At 33.5% G+C, this 18,163-nt stretch overlaps 4 protein-coding genes across 5 annotated transcripts; 2 read left to right on the top strand and 2 right to left on the bottom strand.

Moving 5' to 3' along the window:
• Positions 1-908: 908 nt before the first annotated feature.
• On the bottom strand, positions 909-5,443 carry LOC108863441 (transcription factor IIIB 60 kDa subunit). 2 transcript variants are annotated; one of them, XM_018637865.2, is made up of 20 exons: positions 5,305-5,443; positions 5,061-5,202; positions 4,899-4,980; positions 4,574-4,649; positions 4,196-4,284; positions 4,036-4,112; positions 3,851-3,907; positions 3,652-3,764; positions 3,418-3,497; positions 3,226-3,312; positions 3,023-3,103; positions 2,723-2,866; positions 2,466-2,612; positions 2,311-2,365; positions 2,140-2,222; positions 1,965-2,045; positions 1,749-1,877; positions 1,563-1,652; positions 1,346-1,399; positions 909-1,254 (listed from the first exon to the last, which is right to left on the bottom strand). In XM_018637865.2, exons 2-20 carry the CDS (start codon positions 5,120-5,122, stop codon positions 1,015-1,017), a joined length of 1,827 nt encoding a protein of 608 aa, XP_018493367.1. In that variant the 5' UTR covers positions 5,123-5,202; positions 5,305-5,443; the 3' UTR covers positions 909-1,014. The 2 variants fall into 2 exon arrangements, with proteins under 2 accessions (XP_018493367.1, XP_056841588.1); XM_056985608.1 differs by having other exon boundaries at positions 5,061-5,131.
• Positions 5,444-9,927: 4,484 nt separating this feature from the next.
• LOC108857317 (hsp70 nucleotide exchange factor fes1) lies at positions 9,928-11,973 on the bottom strand. The gene is made up of 6 exons (XM_018631289.2): positions 11,689-11,973; positions 11,249-11,391; positions 11,091-11,141; positions 10,787-11,008; positions 10,591-10,693; positions 9,928-10,497 (listed from the first exon to the last, which is right to left on the bottom strand). The coding sequence occupies exons 1-6, from the start codon at positions 11,772-11,774 to the stop codon at positions 10,065-10,067; spliced, it is 1,038 nt and encodes a 345-aa protein (XP_018486791.1). The 5' UTR covers positions 11,775-11,973; the 3' UTR covers positions 9,928-10,064.
• A 378-nt stretch (positions 11,974-12,351) lies between these two features.
• LOC108858960 (amino acid transporter AVT1G-like) lies at positions 12,352-15,391 on the top strand. The gene is made up of 10 exons (XM_018632802.2): positions 12,352-12,503; positions 12,605-12,891; positions 13,253-13,467; positions 13,570-13,774; positions 13,869-14,088; positions 14,172-14,307; positions 14,647-14,815; positions 14,896-14,939; positions 15,049-15,111; positions 15,192-15,391. The coding sequence occupies exons 1-10, from the start codon at positions 12,352-12,354 to the stop codon at positions 15,285-15,287; spliced, it is 1,587 nt and encodes a 528-aa protein (XP_018488304.1). The 3' UTR covers positions 15,288-15,391.
• A 735-nt stretch (positions 15,392-16,126) lies between these two features.
• Positions 16,127-18,127, top strand: LOC108863185 (probable protein S-acyltransferase 16). Its single transcript, XM_018637518.2, has 7 exons — positions 16,127-16,593; positions 16,717-16,809; positions 16,898-16,999; positions 17,070-17,147; positions 17,230-17,328; positions 17,429-17,524; positions 17,620-18,127. Exons 1-7 carry the CDS (start codon positions 16,318-16,320, stop codon positions 17,737-17,739), a joined length of 864 nt encoding a protein of 287 aa, XP_018493020.1. The 5' UTR covers positions 16,127-16,317; the 3' UTR covers positions 17,740-18,127.
• Positions 18,128-18,163: the final 36 nt, after the last annotated feature.

The following is an 18,163-nucleotide window of genomic DNA, read 5'->3' as shown; positions in this document are numbered from 1 at the left end:
GTAAACCACAGGAACATAAGTTTTGCTGGTAAATATGGGACCGTCGGATTTAATGATTAGCTAATCCGTTGACTATCCAACAAGAGCTTTGTTGGTGAATATGAAATTTATGTGAAGTCACTAAAATTACTTGTAATCTTCTATTATCCGTATAAAATTTTCTAAAATTATGTTGTTAAAAAAATAATTCTAAAATTAAACCAAACTCACTATTTTTCTGTTCCAAAATGTAAAATATTTTTATACCTTTTTCATGTTTTAGTTTATGAAATGTTTTCATACTGTGCTTTTAGATAGTTTTTACTTTTATTAAAATAATCAATAATATTTTATAATTGATTAAATAATTTTAAAACAAAAAAATAAAATATTCTGATTAAAATATTTTGGGAATCTGATTCTTTACTGCGGGTCCCGCCTCATTTTACCCGTTGCGGAACGGGTGCGGATCAACAAATTTGAAAAATATGTGGGGCAGGTGCGGGTGCGGGTCAAACATATTTTTTGCGTGGCGGATGCGGTTCAATCGAATTTAAACTGCGGGTATCCGCTAACTCGCAAAATAAATAAAAAAAAATATTTTTTTTTTATTTTTTTTTTAATAAAAATTATTAGTTTTTATTTTAAAAATAATAAAAAATTACGAATATTTAAAATAAAATTATTAAAATATATTATTTATATTATTTTTTACAAAAAATATTAATAAAATATATAAAATAATTTTTTTATTTTACCCGCGGGTTTTGCAGGTTACCCGCTAATTTATGCGGGGCGGGATGGATCTTTTTTTCAGTTGCGGGTTAAGCGGATCGGATTTTTAAATTAAAAAAATGTTTTTAAATTAAAAAAATGATTCAATCCGCAGCGGAACGGGTCGGGGCGGGTCGACCCTGAAACCAGCACTAGTTGTGGGAGAGTATTATTCAAAAGGTAAACAATGTTCTAAAGAACAATGTGAACGATGTTCTACAAAATGAAGTGTCTATAAAGAAAACTTTGTTACAGAAGACATCAATATAGTCCAAAATCATAACCATCCTCTTCTTCTTCATCTTCCTCTTCATAGAGTTTCTCACCGTCTGGAAAGTCTGTGTTTATGTCGTATGATTCCACATAGTCTTCTTCATCCTCTTCACCTTCGTCTTCATTTTCACCATCTTCTTGTTTAGTGCTCTTCACTTCCTTCTTCTCTTCCTTCGTCTTTTCCATGACTGTCTCGGTTCTTGAAATCTTGGCTGGTTTCTCAGATGGCTGAAACAAGACAATGAGTCAGAAAGTTATACAAAGCTACCAAAAAGTGATGGTACTTAAGGAAACAGAGGAGATACTAAAAAAAACTTACAGATGTATCCAAGAGCTCGTCCAAAAGATCGTAGTTGATTAACGCACTAAGCCTCTGCAAACGTCAAGACTCAAAGTCATGAAAGAGAAAGAAACACAAAACTCCAAAAGTTTCCTCATGTTAAACTTTAAGCCGAACATCTATTTTACGGACATGATTATGTACTTCCAGTTCCAGGTTAGTTCTAAAGGCATCAAAAGAAGAGAGACATTTTAACCTTTTTATCAAGCATTCTGCGAACAGCTTCCGTGGCGGTTGCTGGGGGAGGCAAGTTCTTTTCTTCCTCAGCTCGTTTTTGTTGCTTTTCCTGTATGGATTTGATTGAGTAAACCATATGTCAGTTACTTGATACAACGTTAGGAACATAATCGCAATAAAAAAAAAAGCTGAGAAATGGAGTCACCTTTCTAGATTTTGCTACGGCAGCTTTAGAAGCTTCAACAAGCTTTCTTGCATGTTCTGGCAAATTAGAGCTGCTCGCGTTTAAAGCATCATTAGCCGCCTTCAGAGCAGCTTCCTTATCTGCTTGCTCCTACAAATAACAATATAGTTTTGTAAGAGTCTTATGTATGTGACAACTGATAAAGAATCCACAGATGATATAGCCTAAAAAAATCACCTTAATATACTCTTTGTTCATTTCTTCCCATACCATCTTCTTATATCGCCTTTCTTCCTCGTTATTAATGTAGCAATCCACCTGGGTAAGAGTAGATATAACATGTAATATAAGACGCTATTCGACCACTTAGCATGTAATATAACTAACACAAGAAAGCAAAATTATTGCCCACCTCAGTATCACTGACGTCAGAAAAGTTGCCTGATTCATCTGAAACTTCACCATCATCCTCATCTTTCTCTCCTTCACCTTTCTCTGGGAGACATCACACAATAAAGATTCTCAAGAGCTCAAACGTTAGCAAACAAAGTTTAATCTGATTAGATAGCAATTGCGCACTCACCTGAACATGGTTTTGCACTTTTGCTCACACTGGAGTAGACTGGTTCTCTCTTGGCCTGCCAAAGGAAAAACATTCAAGCAAAAGATTCCACCAAAGAAGAATTGAACAAACTTGGTATACATGTGTTTTTATTAGCAAGAAACCACTCAACTTACATTCAGTTGTTCATCATGGTTTAGGCTACTAATCCCTCCTTCATTTTCTTCTCTAGCTGCCTTTTCTTTTTCCATTCTCTCTTTCTCTGCTCGCTGGAAAGCAGGAGGATCCGACCCACCAACAAGTCCTCCGGAAACAGTTATGAACTGCAGAAACCATCAGACTGTTGACTCTCATAGCCATTTGCTAAGGTTTCACAATTACGTTAACAGAAGACATGAAAAGAGACAAACTAGGCATAAAACCGGAGACTTACATCGCGGTAACAGTCCTCACATAGTCCATAGTTAACAGGCTTGCAATCCTGATGCGCACAGTGCACGGTCTCTTTGTTAGACGTCTGCTTCGTGGCAAAAGATCTTTTATGCATTTCCTCTTCTCTCTCTTTGAGTTCGTCAATCTAGCCACACATAAGAAAACGGTGTCAATACACATATACATATAGGGTACAAACAAGAGAAGCCAAACGATAATTAAAGAAACATACTCTAAAACACCCCATAAAACCCTACTATAGTTAAACACTCCAAGTCAATTGGTGTTATATGAAACTTACATTTAAACTTCCAGCCTCAGTATCTCCAAACTCATTCAACCTTTTTGTTAGAGTTGCTTCACATATATGCACAATGCCTACCTACAATATTTAGAAATTACACCATATCACTGTATCAGCACTAAATTTGTTAAATAAAAGTGCTAAAATCTTTCCTCTCATCTTTAAAAATACATTTTTTTCTAAGCTAAATCATATCTTACAATATCTGTCTTAGAGCACTTGATACCATGGGCAAGCGCAGCTGTGTAGAGCGCTGCTCCGCATATTCCACTAGGTTTCCGGCCGGTCTACAAGCCAATACACGGTCAGTTTTAACACAAGGCATAATAAACAATAAATAACGCTAATAAGATAAAGGGTACAGAGATTCAACTAACAAAACAAGGTCACACCTGTATCCAATCTCTCTTCATACTAGCTATAATGTCTCTAGCTGTTCTCACGACATCTTTATCTTGTGTCTTCAATAAGACTGCAAAGTGTGTGATAAAAAGAGTAAGCAAACTCTAAATAAAATGTTTGTTTCTTGGCTGATATTCAAAGCAACTAAAGAAAAAGAATAATAATAACATTTAACATCAATCAAATACAGAAAAGAATGAGACTTTAAAAAACGACATGCTTACCGTTTGTGAACCGAGGTATATAGATTGAAGGATCAACAAGCTTTTCATAATTCCGGTTTTCGGCAATGTACAGCATTTCACAGAGTTGCAAGTACACAGCACCTAACTCATAACTACACAAGCAGAAACATTAAAGTCCGTATTACAATGGAAAGAAAGACAAATAGCATGCAAATGAAGAAAACAAAACACATCTTACACGCTAACTCGAAGGTAGCTTGAGAAATCAATAAGAAGAAACGGTATGTTCATTTCCCTACAGATCAAGAAAGGTTTTGGTCAACATACATCCAATAACACATCGCCGCATCATAAATCAGTATGGTATTTTTTTTAAAAGGAACCAAAATTACAAAGGCAACAAGAGGGTTAATAAGAAATAACCTGCAAGTCAAGTAGAGACAGGAACATTGTACTAGTTCAGTTCTCCGGCCCTTAGTGAAATTTTGCTCAACTGCCACCTTCAGAAGATTAAATCGAGTTAAAAATGGGGCAAAAGTCCTAACAAATTGATATATTCTGAAAATACGTAAACCAGACATACTGTAAAGAATCGAGTAGCCATGTCAATAATATCATCTCTCTCATCACCAAGTCCCAAGCCATCTCTCAAATTCATAAACTCATCTCTAGCTGCAAATAAGAACCAATGTTTGGTCAGAGTTAACTATCAGGACCAGAACTGCATTAACTTTCAAGTATCTAATCACGCAATGGCCAATGGTTAATGAGTACACCACCTAATCAATTATTAAACCCAAAATTTTTGAGAAGCAACTTAAAAAAAAAAAAATTTGCACCGTTAAGCTGAATCTAGATGAGCACTTAGATCAACCATAAGAGAAAGCTGTAGAGTACATGTCTGAGTTGCAGTATGTAGGCCAACAGTGAACAGAAAAATCACATATGACAAAGAACATACCTAGTCTAATTCTCCTTTCACGTGAGCTTGAAACCCCACTCTGAATACTTCTCACTACGTTACCTGACGCTTGACTCTGCAAGTACAGAATAAGCAAAGGTAAAGATCAAACTGATTGTAATAGAAACATACTCACTGAACTAAAAAACCACAAAAAAGTTGCCAACTTTCTCATACAAACCCCTACAGAACATACCAAGATTCTCCAACAACATTCTATTCATCACATCTACAAAACCAATTGAGACAGGAGAAACAAACCATAATAACTTCACAACAAAACATCACTTAGTCCTAAAGGGCTGCAAGCTGTGTGTGACTCTACCTGCCCAGCAGCATTCTTAACGAATGTAACTTCAGTTGAAAAGTTGAAATTCTCCAAAATCCTTCCGCATAAATCACACGCACTGCAACATTACAAACATAAAAGTTCACATTTTGAAGCTTAGAACACACTAAAGGGTGAATAATAATCACAAACACTCACAGTGCACCATCGAAGGGGCGTATCCCGGAAACGTTCTTCCCACAATGGTTACACCACACCATGGCTCCCCCCTACTCCCAAACACAGAAAGCTACTAACTTTAATAATCAATTGGATCCAAAACGCTTCAATCGATTCCACACTGCAGCGAAGATGAGATTGTTTCTGAGCATAGGCGATCGTGCGAGAGAGTGGAGAGGATTAGGGTTTAACGGTTTCGTGAGTAATTTTATTATTAGCTTACCCGTTATAGCCGAGGCTGCGACGAGGGCTGGCTCTGTAGAAGGCAAGGCGAAGCTGAGAAATGTGTTGAGATATTTCCTCTGATCGGTGACTACTCTGGCATCGAACTCGGGTCCCTAGGAGTTCGAGCAAAAGTTCGTGGGGGGCTATTTTTGTTAGATAGTGTTGACTTTATATACCCCTCATCTACTGTTTCCTAATCTAATTGCCCCCCAAACTTTTACGTTTTTCAATAAACCACCCTTACTTTTCGTTTTTGATAATTTTCATTCCTACAACTTATATTATTATTATTTTTTTAACATCTGGATCGATTATTATCGATTAATTATGCTATTACAATTATGAGAATATTACAAAGACGATTATACAGCCGACAATTCTACCATCTTGTGAGAATACACGTCTGACTGCACCTATCCGAGCCGTCCTATGAGATCCATGTTCGATGGTACGCCCAGCACCAAGCTGAAGATCTCCTGTAATCCATTTTTCCATAAGCTGCATAATTTGGTATTTTCTAGAGTTTGAACCCCAGATCTCCGGGTGTAGAAGCATTACATGAATCCTTAGTCAAACCATTGGACCAAGGAGGCTTCCATAATTATATTATTATTTACAAAGCACTTTTTTCTCAATCCGAACTCTATGTTCAAAATTTAGAGCAGCTAAATTTTTTTATTACCCTTGATGAATAATTAAATTTATTATATATAATTAATCATATTAAAAATAAATTTCAGTGATTTAATAATTATCATTATCTAGAAAATAGTTTATGATGATCATCGACTTCGATCATTTTTTTTTTCATTACTGGTTTCATATGGATTCAGATGTATTTTATTAGGGAGAGGCCCATAGCTTTTGTTATCTATGATGCTTGTATTGAAAAAAACCCAAAAAACAAATGCATTCTAGACCATTTAAACTATATTTCAATAAAAAAAGTTTATAATATGTAACTGTGTTATCTAAATAATTATTTTACATGATAATTTTTTTTAATAAAAATAAAGGTAAATTCATATACTGTATATATTTTTATTTCATTGTCTCAATTATCTAACAAAAGCTATTAATATATATATATCTACAGTTAACATACATTTGGTGTGTTATTTAGTCTAAATATTATATATATTATATATTACATACATATTTAAAAGTACTAGTAATTTAACAAGATACAAAATAGTTAAAAGTTATTATATTCTTATAACAGTATAAATACATTAATTAATTTTATAAACTTATAGACACAGAAGATACACACTAGTAATTAAATAAAAATAAATTTTTATTAATAAATGTATTATATTTTGATAATTTTAAAGATATTTACAATAAAACTAAATTATTGATATAGATTCGCACATAGCGTAAATAATATACATAAGAATAGCATTATAATTTTGTTATCAACCACATTGACAAAAAAAATTATTAACTAACATGATTCCAATAAAATACAAATTTCCATGGTTTATATGGACCTTCTAATATAAGTTTCATCTTTTTGGCCTCCTTGAATATTGTTAGTCACATCTAAAAAAGGTTATGACCAATGAACTCTGAATACATATTGACACCTATCATGCCTTAAAAGATAATTAATATCTCTTCTTTTAAAATTTATTATATTTAAATCTCTCTTCTCCATCGTAAAAGAGTTATTGAATTTTAATTCATAGTTTTTAGATCACATTTTGGGTTCTTGCAACGATAGGATGTTGAAGAACATTATCAAGACCAAATTGATTATGAATTTTTATACGATTCCACAAGTAAGTTGTACCAAATCTATAATGTAGCAAAAAAATACAAAAACATATAAAATGATTCATTTTTAGATCAAAGATAGTGTTACCAGGGTATCAACGTTCAATATGTATAATTTTGTTTTCATAAAATTTATATAATGTAGTAATAATCTATTTATGCTGTTAACTAAATTTAAAATTAGACAAGAACTGTTTTACCACTAGTCAATAGTTAAATACTAGCCAACAGTTTTAAAATAAAAATTTAATCATTTTATCAATTATCTAAAAAGGCTATTAGTATATAATTAAATTTAACACATGTTTATTGTGTTATTTTAAATCTGAATATTGAATATTATGTACACATTTAAAAGTACTAGAAATTTATATGCGTTGAACAAGATATTAAATATTTTAAAAAGTATTATATTTTTATACAGTATAAATACATTATAAATACATAAGATATATAATGGTAGTTAAATTAAAAGATAAAATTTTATAAAGAAATACATCTATCTATACTATTATTTGCGAAGTAAAATTTTGGATTCAAGCTCTCACGTTAAAAGTTAGAGTGGTTAATATCGTTTATACCCTTAATGAATAAAATATATAAATTAACTCCAAAATAAAAACGAACTAAAATGATTAAAAATAATAATAACAATAATAAGAAAAATTATCTGAAACCTAATATATATTAAAATATAAAATATGATATAAACACATATATATTGTGTTGTTATATGAAATTATCTTTTAATAATAAATTAAACTAAAATAAAACAACACATATCTAAAGATTAATCAAGAAAAATTATCAATTTTATATAACTGAAAAGAGAACATTTAGTTTATAATACTATATTCAAAGCGATTTTCTTTCTCTCACGTTAAAAGTTATAGCGTTTAAAATTTTCATTATTCTTAATACATAATTAAATTAGATTTGTTAATATAGAATTAATCACAAATTTAAAACGAATTTCATTAATTTGATTCTCATCATTATCTACAAAATTATATATTATGTGATCCAATAATATTTACATCAAAATATTTTTAAAATAAATATAAATCCATGTATATAGTTTTATGAATATATGAATATTTTCAAGTTGTTTACATAATAAATATTTTTATTAAAATAAACTTTATTGTATATAAATTAATATTTAATTAATTATTAAATATATCAAAGGCATAAAAATAATTTATTTTAATAATTTTGGATTCGAGCTCTCATGTTAAAAGTTCGAGTGGTTAATATCGTTTATACCCTTAATGAATAAAATATATAAATTAACTCCAAAATAAAAACGAATTAAAATGATTAAAAATAATAATAACAATAATAAGAAGAATTATCTGAAACCTAATATATATTAAAAATAAAATATGATATAAACACATATATATTATGTTGTTATCTGAAATTATCTTTTAATAATAAATTAAACTAAAATAAAACAACACATAACTAAAGATTAATCAAGAAAAATTATCAATTTTATATAACTGAAAAGAGAACATTTAGTTTATAATACTATATTTAAAGCAATTTTCTTTCTTTCATATTAAAAGTTATAGCGTTTAAAATTTTCATTATTCTTAATACATAATTAAATTAGATTTGTTAATATAGAATCACTCACAAATTTTAAACAAATTTCATTAATTTGATTCTCATCATTATCTACAAAATTATATATTATGTGATCCAATAATATTTACATCAAAATATTTTTAAAATAAATATAAATCCATGTATATATTTTTATGAATTTATGAATATTTTCAAGTTGTTTACATAATAAATATGTTTTATTAAAATAAACTTTATTGTATATAAAATTAATATTTAATTAATTATTAAATATATCAAAGACATGCAAATAATTTATTTTAATGTTTCTCGAATTTATAATATATTTATTTAGTAATTTGTAAAATTATTAAGCCCGCAACTGCGGGCAAAACATCTAGTTATCTTGTAAACTTAAAATTATATAAAATAAAATTAATATTGATATACACTGCACATAGCTTAATAAGGTATTGCATTACATGTAACACATATAGTAAAAATTAATTACCAACATTCCAATGAAATCTAAATCTCCATGTTTCATTACGTTTTGTTTTAAAGTAAATTCCATCTTTTTCAGCCAGCCATGAACGTAATATGCCACATCTTCGAAAAGCTGCTTGCCGATATACTCGAACGTCAAGGTAATATTTATCATACTTTAAAAGACAATTTATTTCTTCTCTTTCGAAATTTATTGGAGATCTCTCCTTCTTCTTATTGAGATAAGAGTCCCTAAATTTTAACTGCTGATTTCCTACATCACATTTTGGGTTTTTGCAACGACAATGAAAATTGAGAACAATATTAGGACCGAGTTGGTTATGAATTTCTACATTATTAGGTGCACAAGCTGTACCAAATCTGTAATAGGTAACCAAAACTATCATAAAATATATTAGAAGATTCATTTTTATATCAAAGATAGCCTGATCAGGATTCAATGTTCAGTATGCATAATATGTTTTCGCAACATTTAAATAATGTAGTAATAATCTATTTATGCTGTTAGCTAAATTTAAAATTAGACAAGAACTATTTTTAACATTAGTCAAAATAACCAATAAAAATTTTTAAAAAATGAATTAATATTTATAAGTAATAACCCGCTATTAAGATGAGCGAAAGAAATAAAGAATTTATTATTTCAAAAATAACAACCAATAAAAATGAAACAAATGAATTAATATTTATGAGTAATATTAATTTATCAACTGACACCTTTGAATCGAAAAATGAATTTGAACATTAATCTCAACAATAAAAATAGTAACAAAGATCTCAAATCATTAGACAAAAATAGAAATTGTCATATTACATAAACACTAGATTCTTCGTATTGAAATCTATCAGACTTTTTGTCTGAAAAAATAAAATGTTACAAGACAAACAAAAGCAATAAAGTTAAGCTGCAGAAGCTCTGAGAAGAGGCTCGAAGAGCTTGCTTGCGACATCAGGAGCCAACGCATCTTCACCGGGAAGAACAAGAAGCCCTTTCTCTCTCAAAGAAGAAGGTTCATCGTAGCAAAACCTCCACAGTGCATCCACGAGCTGTCTCTCTTCTCTAACCGTTTCAAGATCCTCCCGTGACATCAAGCTGATTCCTTCAACCCGCTCTACTAGAAGCTGTCTCAGTTTCTCATCTGCTTTCGCTATGCTGCTACTACATCCACTTCCATCGTTTCTCTCTCTTGCAAGCTCGAGCAATCCACGGAGAGCAGCTTCTCTCGTCTCAGCATCGTCACTTGACGCGAGATGAATCAACACTCCGGAAAATCCAAGTCTGCTGTCTGAATCATATTCTTGCAGAAGATATTGCAACAAGTTTAATGCTTTCCTGTAGCGTTTAGAAAGACAAAAAAAAAAGCAACAATAAGGTTTCAAATGCCACATAGGCTGTAACGAATAAGAGCAGTTTAGTGGATTTTACCTTTGAAACCTCACACTATCAGATGCCAAAGCATCTCTTAAACCAACATAACCATTGGCAAGCTTGAAAGCAGTGACTCCAGCTTTGTTATGGCGAATCAAAGCTACATATAAACATAAACAACATATAGAGTCTTTAGTAGAAGTTCACAACCAAAATATGAAACAAAATCACTCAAGGTTTTGATCAGGCTTACATGATATTGCGCCGAGAGCTTGAGTTCGAACATGAACATCTGCGTCGGATGTGAAGTTTAATAGCAGTGACTCCAAACCATTGGCTTCCATTACCAACTCCTGACTTCGAGGATTGTTCTGAACTATCGTCCTCACGACATCAGCAGCTTTTGCCCGAATATTAGCATGAGAGTTTTTAAGAAACTCGAGAAGAGGAACCAAGCCTCCAATAGAATGAAGATCTACACAGCAACAAGTGACCAATATTCAAAAACTGAGCTAACAACAACGGAATAAAAAGGAGAAAAACCAAGATAGCTTTACCATTAGCCATATCGATCGATTCAACGTGCTCCTGCAACTCATCGAGCAAATCTAACAAGAATAACAAAAAAAAAAACAAATTAGCACCCCCCCCCCTCCTCAAGATTGCATAAGATAAAGCCAATAAGAAACTGTGTACTATACTATGGCAAAAGCACCTTCGATATCTTGAGGTGTGACACCATGATCAACCAAAACCTGTTCAGGTGTTTGCATAACGAGTGTAATCTCCTTCATGCGTTTGACTACATCTACACTCTGTGATTGCATAGCCTCCATAAACCACTTCCTATCCTCCTCGCTGTCTCATCAAAACAACTCAAATCAACCAAAAAAAAAACACAATACATTGACGACAAAAGAGATACCCTTTTCTCACCCTACATAAGCTGCAAAAGTTCGAAACTTCCATCTAATCAAAACCGATAAATTGAATCGAAGAAAGAAAAAAAGAACCGTACTTTACACATACCCAGATTTGAAATTAACTTACTAGAAAGAAAAAATCACAGCTTTACAAAGTTTCTATATAACTACCCATTCTCCGACCAACCAACGATGAGACAGAACCTAATAAGCTAGAAAGTGAATTCATTACCTCAACTGGCGAGTTGGTCGTGTACCGTCGGCGTGAGAGAGACTCCACTTAAGCAATCCATCCCAATTGGGTCCGTCTTTCGCCATCGAAGCGCCCGAAAGAAAACTTGGAGGAGAAGAAAGAGAGATTTATTACAAAAGTCCAAGCTTTTGCAGTTATGTCTGTGACGATAACAAAGAGATAGAATCGGCGAGTGGCTGGTTTGGTTTTTATATAAGACCAGAGACTATTCGCAGAGCGCTGCTACAACACCTTAACCTCGTCGAGAGCGGAGAAGCGACGACGATGACGCGTCTTTAATATTATTGGGTTTAAAGACTTGAGCCCAAAATATCCAACATTCGTGGGCTTTTATAGGCCCAACAAGTTCAGATCACTTTTTTTATACCGTTGACTTTGAGTGAGGCTTTGACATGTGAACGATAACTTTCCCTCCAACTCAATCAACTATTAAATATAACAGCCAGAAGATTTTTTTTCTTTTTTTTTACAGCCAGATGATTATAATATATACTATAATATGATCGACGTGACAACAGATCTCATTCTTGATTTGTTCAAGTCTTTCATCTAGCTCCTCTGTTCTCTCTTTCTTCATGTTTCCTGTGTTCTGCCCTAAAATCTGTTGCTCGCTGTTTTGACTCAAAGCTTGAGACAGCGAAGATGAAGCCTGAGGAGCAAGAAAGTGACATTTTGTTTCAGACCGATGATGAAGAAAGTCGAGTCCATGTCTCATACAATGATGAAGATGAAATCTCCAGAAAGTCTTCTCAATTATCAATGAACGATTCCGGTCCATGGCCACGAAGTTATCGGTAAAATCAAATCCTCTGTTTTACATTAGGAAAAAAAAAACTATTTCAAGGGTTTGTAACTTTGTAAAAATAAAGTTTCTTCTCCCTTGGACAATATTCAGACAATCTGTGGATATCTTAACCGGAGTTACACCTCCTACGACTAGTTTCCTTCACCGGAGAGGTTCTCAGACATCATCACTCACCAGCTCCATCGCTTCCTTATACAGAAGACGTCCAAACTCTATTCTAAACTCGTTTGCTTCTTCCACAAGCAAACAGCCCTTGCTCACCGAGAAAGACGATGTCTCGATCAAATCATTCGTTTCATCTCAGCTCAAGTTATCAATCACCGATCTCCCCTTCGAAGAAGAGAATCTCTGCTCGTTTCCTCAATCCGTTCTCAACGGTAAATGACCTAACATTACATTAGTAATGGTTCAGAGTTCAAACACTATTAAAATAAACGCAAATCAAGAATAAAAAAAATAGAAAGAAAACACGTTAATGCAAAAATCCGATTTAGAGTTTGTATATTGACAATTCTAATGAATAATTTACAATCTCTTAAACATGTAATTTATTTTTTCATTTAGGAAAATTCTTTTGTCTATTTTTTCATTTAGGAAAATTCTTTTGTCTATTAAAGGCAGTTTTTCAAAAATGCATTCGTCCGGTCTAAGTAATGTGTCTGTTCAGTAGTGCATCAAAAAATTAAGTCACTCCAGCTGATTCAACATTTCACCACCGTTTAACCTATTGTGGTGCAGGAATCAATCTCCTATGTGGAGTAAGTCTACTCACAATGCCTTACGCGGTAAAAGAAGGAGGGTGGCTGGGGCTTATTATACTTTTCCTCTTTGGTATCATCACTTGCTACACAGGTATTCTCCTCAAGAGATGCCTTGAAAGCTCTCCTGGCCTTCATACTTATCCGGACATCGGTCAAGCTGCCTTTGGATTCACTGGACGCCTCATCGTCTCCGTAAGTTATATAGAAACCATTTACATATACACTTAAAGTTCTTTCTAACATCAAACCAAATACTAAAACTTAGGGCTTTTTCTATTCTCTTGAGAGTTGTAGATACTATTGTACATGGAGTTATACGCATGTTGTGTGGAGTATATTATAATGATGAGTGATAACTTGTCAAGATTCTTCCCCAACGTTACGTTAAACGTCCCTGGAGTATCTATTGATTCTTCGCAGATCTTTGCCATAGCAACTGCTCTTATTGTTCTTCCTACAGTTTGGCTTAGAGACCTAAGCTTACTCTCCTATCTCTCAGGTTCTATTTTAATTTTATTAAATACCAATTTTTTTTATCATTTCAAATAGTTTGAGGTTTTGTCATTGCCTAATTCATGTACTTCATTTTTTAGCTGGAGGTGTCTTCTCTTCCATCTTGCTAGCTCTTTGCCTCTTCTGGGTCGGGTCTGTTGATGGAGTCGGGTTTCACTCAGGTGGGCAAGCTCTAGATCTTAGTAACCTACCTGTCGCCATTGGGATCTTCGGGTTTGGGTTTAGTGGACATGCGGTGTTCCCAAACATATACTCTTCTATGAAAGATCCATCCAAGTTTCCTTTGGTGCTCCTCGCTAGGTTAACCTTTTACTTTATACTACGTGTGAGGCAAGTAAACGGTATTAGGTCAAACTTTTCATTTCTTCTTATTTATTTTGCAGTTTCGGTTTCTGCGTAGTCTTCTACATAGCTGTGGCAGTTTGCGGCTACAGCATGTTTGGTGAGGCGATTCAGTCGCAGTTTACGCTAAGCATGCCACAACAATTCACGTCATCTAAAATCGCAGTTTGGACCGCGGTTAGTATTGCCTTATAACCAAATCAAACTTGATAAACGTAGTCTTGTTCTTCTTCATATAGTAATATATAATTTTAGTGACGTGACTGACGTCTCAATAATATTCAAAACAAATATTAAAAAATATATAAAGAAGCAACGATATAGTTTAAAATTTAATAGTTCCATCTATATATGTTTTAACCTATTTCAAATGATAGTTTCTAAATTTGGAAGTATAATTAAAAATTTAAACCATAATTTACACATATTTTAGAAAATGTAGATATTTTTTTAGAACCATGCTAAAAAGACAGTCTTGATAATTTAATTACTAAGTTTGTGTGGATCGCACTTCAGGTCATTACACCGATGACTAAATACGCCTTAACTCTTACACCGATCGTGCTAAGCTTAGAAGAATTAATGCCTTCTTCAGAAAAGATGATATCCAACGGAGCATCAATGTTGCTTAGAACGATCTTAGTTCTCTCTACTTTGGTTGTCGCACTTGCATTCCCATTCTTCGGTAAACTATTTTCAAGAACTTATCTTTTTTTCTTCAGTGACCTACCTTTATCTCCTTTGTTCTAATAATTATCTTCACAGCGATCATGGGAGCTTTGATGGGATCTTTCCTCTCAATGCTTCTTGTAAGTCTCCATAACATTTGAGCAGAGTTTCAACTATTACGTATACATATCAAACATGTTATTATGGATTCATAATTTCATATATAACTCGGTTTTACTTACTGTGCAGGCCTTTATACTTCCATGTCTTTGTTATCTCAGTATCTTGAGAGGAAGATTGAGTAAGATACAAGTAAGGGGCATATTTATTTGTTTTCTCAATATTATTTTCACATGATAATTTTATTTGACTCCTCTCTTTAATTTTTGTAGATGGGAGTATGCATTTTGATCATCATCTCTGGAATTGTAAGTGGTTGCTGCGGGACTTACTCTGCGATTGGAAAGTTGGTAGGAGAAAGGAGTTGAATGGATACACTGGTGATCAATGCAACAAATGTGGAATACAGTAAAAACTGTAAAGAATGACCTGTCTTACTATTTTTAGAAAAAGTGATTTTCATTATTAGAGTGAGATACTTTTATGAAATATAAGACCTATGCAATACAGTTACAATTGTGAAATTTTCCAATATCATAACAATAAGTTTTGCTTTAACTAGTTGTTTTCTGTAGCATGAAGGATTATGTGGTCAATTTCATATTTGAAACATAGCACACAATAGCCTAGTTTCTTACATAGTTGCTTGGAAATGTTAATTAAGCATGGACACATAGTGGATGTCCAAAAAGTTTGTAATGCCTGATCGCTCACGATTATTTTGTCTTTCACGTTCACTCACTCACTCACTCAAGGTTAATTTATGCGAGACTGTCGACACATTAATTTTTGGAGACACTAATAATTTGTTTATCGTCTAGGCAAACAATACATGACATTCCTATATATTTTGACTTCATTCGCAAGATATCCCAAATCAGTTGTTTCTGATTACCTACTTTTTGATTAGTATATTTTAAATTAATCTAATATTCTCTTTTTTTTTGTCACGAATTCTAATATTCTCTCTGAACATACATTTGATATACATAGCAAATTTTCAAAAATAAATGTATTTTGATGTTACAAAATTTCAATATCCACATCCATTTCGTCGTAATCAAATCCTTATGTTTGTGATCCGATTCGACCCATATCAAAATTTAAGGGATAAGTCTCATGACATGTCAATAGGGTCTTTGATGTGAAATATATAAAGAAGAGGGTGGAAAACGAGACAAATTAAGAACAAAGGGGTCGTTTATAAATAATCAGGTAAGAGAGAGTTTCTGTTAAACACGTTCAGAGAGATTCGTCGACAACAACTTCAAACGCACTCCTCCAACAAAACAAAACAAATCAAAAATCAACTCGCCGGAGACGCCGTCGTTTCGACGCCGGTGGTGCTCTGCTCCGTTCTAAATTTTTCCACCGGAGATTTAAAAAAAACAACAAAAAATGAAACGGAAAGGATTCGGCTTTTCTCTCCCCGTCACGGCGGTGATCTTGGTGATCGGTTTCATCTACTTCTCAACGGTTTTCACCTTCATCGATCGCTGGCTCAGCCTCGCCTCCTCTCCCGGAATCGCCAACGCCGCGGCCTTCACCGCCTTGGCTCTCATGTGCGTCTACAACTACTCAATCGCCGTTTTCAGGGATCCGGGTCGGGTCCCGCCCAGTTACATGCCGGATGTTGAAGATCCGCAGAGTCCCGTCCACGAGATTAAGCGAAAGGTCACATCTTTATCCTTCAAAGCTTATAGATTTGTAATTAGGAAACATTACAAAGGCTCAAGCTTTTTTATAGGATTCTATTCAAAACGGTGTAGTTTTTGTCTTTGGTTATGTTGTTGTCAGGGAGGAGATTTGAGGTATTGCCAAAAGTGTTCTCATTTCAAACCTCCACGAGCTCACCATTGCCGAGTTTGCAAAAGATGTGTGCTTAGAATGGTATTTATTCTCTTACTCAAACACTTTATGTCTCTCTCTTATGTGATATTTGTGTTGAATCAATCAGTTGTGTTTTTTGATTCTGAAGGACCACCATTGTATTTGGATCAACAACTGCGTGGGACACACTAACTACAAGGTCTTCTTTGTGTTTGTTGTTTATGCGATGTCTGCGTGTGTATACTCTCTGGTACGTTTCCTTATATATCTCTCTCTGTGACACTTTTAGTATATGAGCCTTATATGATTTGGGTTCTTAGGTGTTGCTTGTGGGAAGCCTTACTGTTGAACCTCAAGATGAAGACCAAGAGATGGGAAGCTATCTAAGAACTATATATGTAATAATGATTTTACTTTGTTTCGAAAACTACCAACAGATTCTCATTTTCTCTTCTAATGATATATGATTTTTTTTCTCAGGTTATTTCAGCTTTTGTTCTTGTTCCTTTGAGCATTGCGTTAGGTGTTCTTCTCGGTTGGCACATTTACCTCAGTTTACAAAATAAAACAACCATCGAGGTTGTTCTTTTTCTTTCTCTTCTTTAGCTAATATGGATCTCCTTAGCTTCTAGTTAGCTTTTTTTTCCATCTGCTAAACAATGTTGCGGAAACTGAGCAGTACCATGAAGGGGTGAGAGCTATGTGGTTAGCAGAGAAAGGTGGACAAGTCTATAAGCATCCATATGACATAGGCGCATATGAAAACCTAACCTTGGTAAAATAGTTTTTTATCTTCTCTAGATGGTTAGTATCAATCAAAGGTTATTTTTTTTGCTAAAGTTTAACTGTTTCTTTCTTTCTTTCTTTCAGATTTTAGGTCCGAACATACTTTCTTGGCTCTGCCCTACATCAAGGCATATCGGTTCTGGTCTGCGTTTCCGTACAGCCTTTGATTCCTCAGCCCCTGTTTCTTCTGAAACAAAACCTTAGCCCATGATCCCAACTCCTATATTTCCTTTTTTTCCGTCGGAAAGGCAGCAGACTTTCAAACTTAACAGCACTCTGGCTCTCATCCTATTCAGGTGTTTTTAACTGCCTCAGCTCAAAATGAAGACTAGCCCTTAACCAAGACTAGAGACTGGTTTTGACAAGGTTCCCAATCCCTCATCATTATTTCCCGTTTTTCTTTTTGGATTCCTCAAAAAAAAGGGCAGAAGGAAGTTAGGATTGTGGATACATACGAATTAACAAGAAGGTGAAAAACATCTTTTGTAAGATTCATAATTTCTGATTAATACCAATTAACAAGTTCTGAGTATGTGTGTATTTTATATATAGAGAGTTTCATAGTTTGTAAGCAAGCTCTTTGATTCTCGGATTTCATCTGTTAAGTTAAATCTCTTTTGTCTAAATT

Source organism: Raphanus sativus, chromosome 5 (genome assembly GCF_000801105.2).
Source record: "Raphanus sativus cultivar WK10039 chromosome 5, ASM80110v3, whole genome shotgun sequence".
NCBI lineage: Eukaryota > Viridiplantae > Streptophyta > Magnoliopsida > Brassicales > Brassicaceae > Raphanus > Raphanus sativus.
The sequence above is the reverse complement of the archived record's forward strand: the minus strand, read 5'-3'. Positions and strand labels throughout refer to the sequence as shown.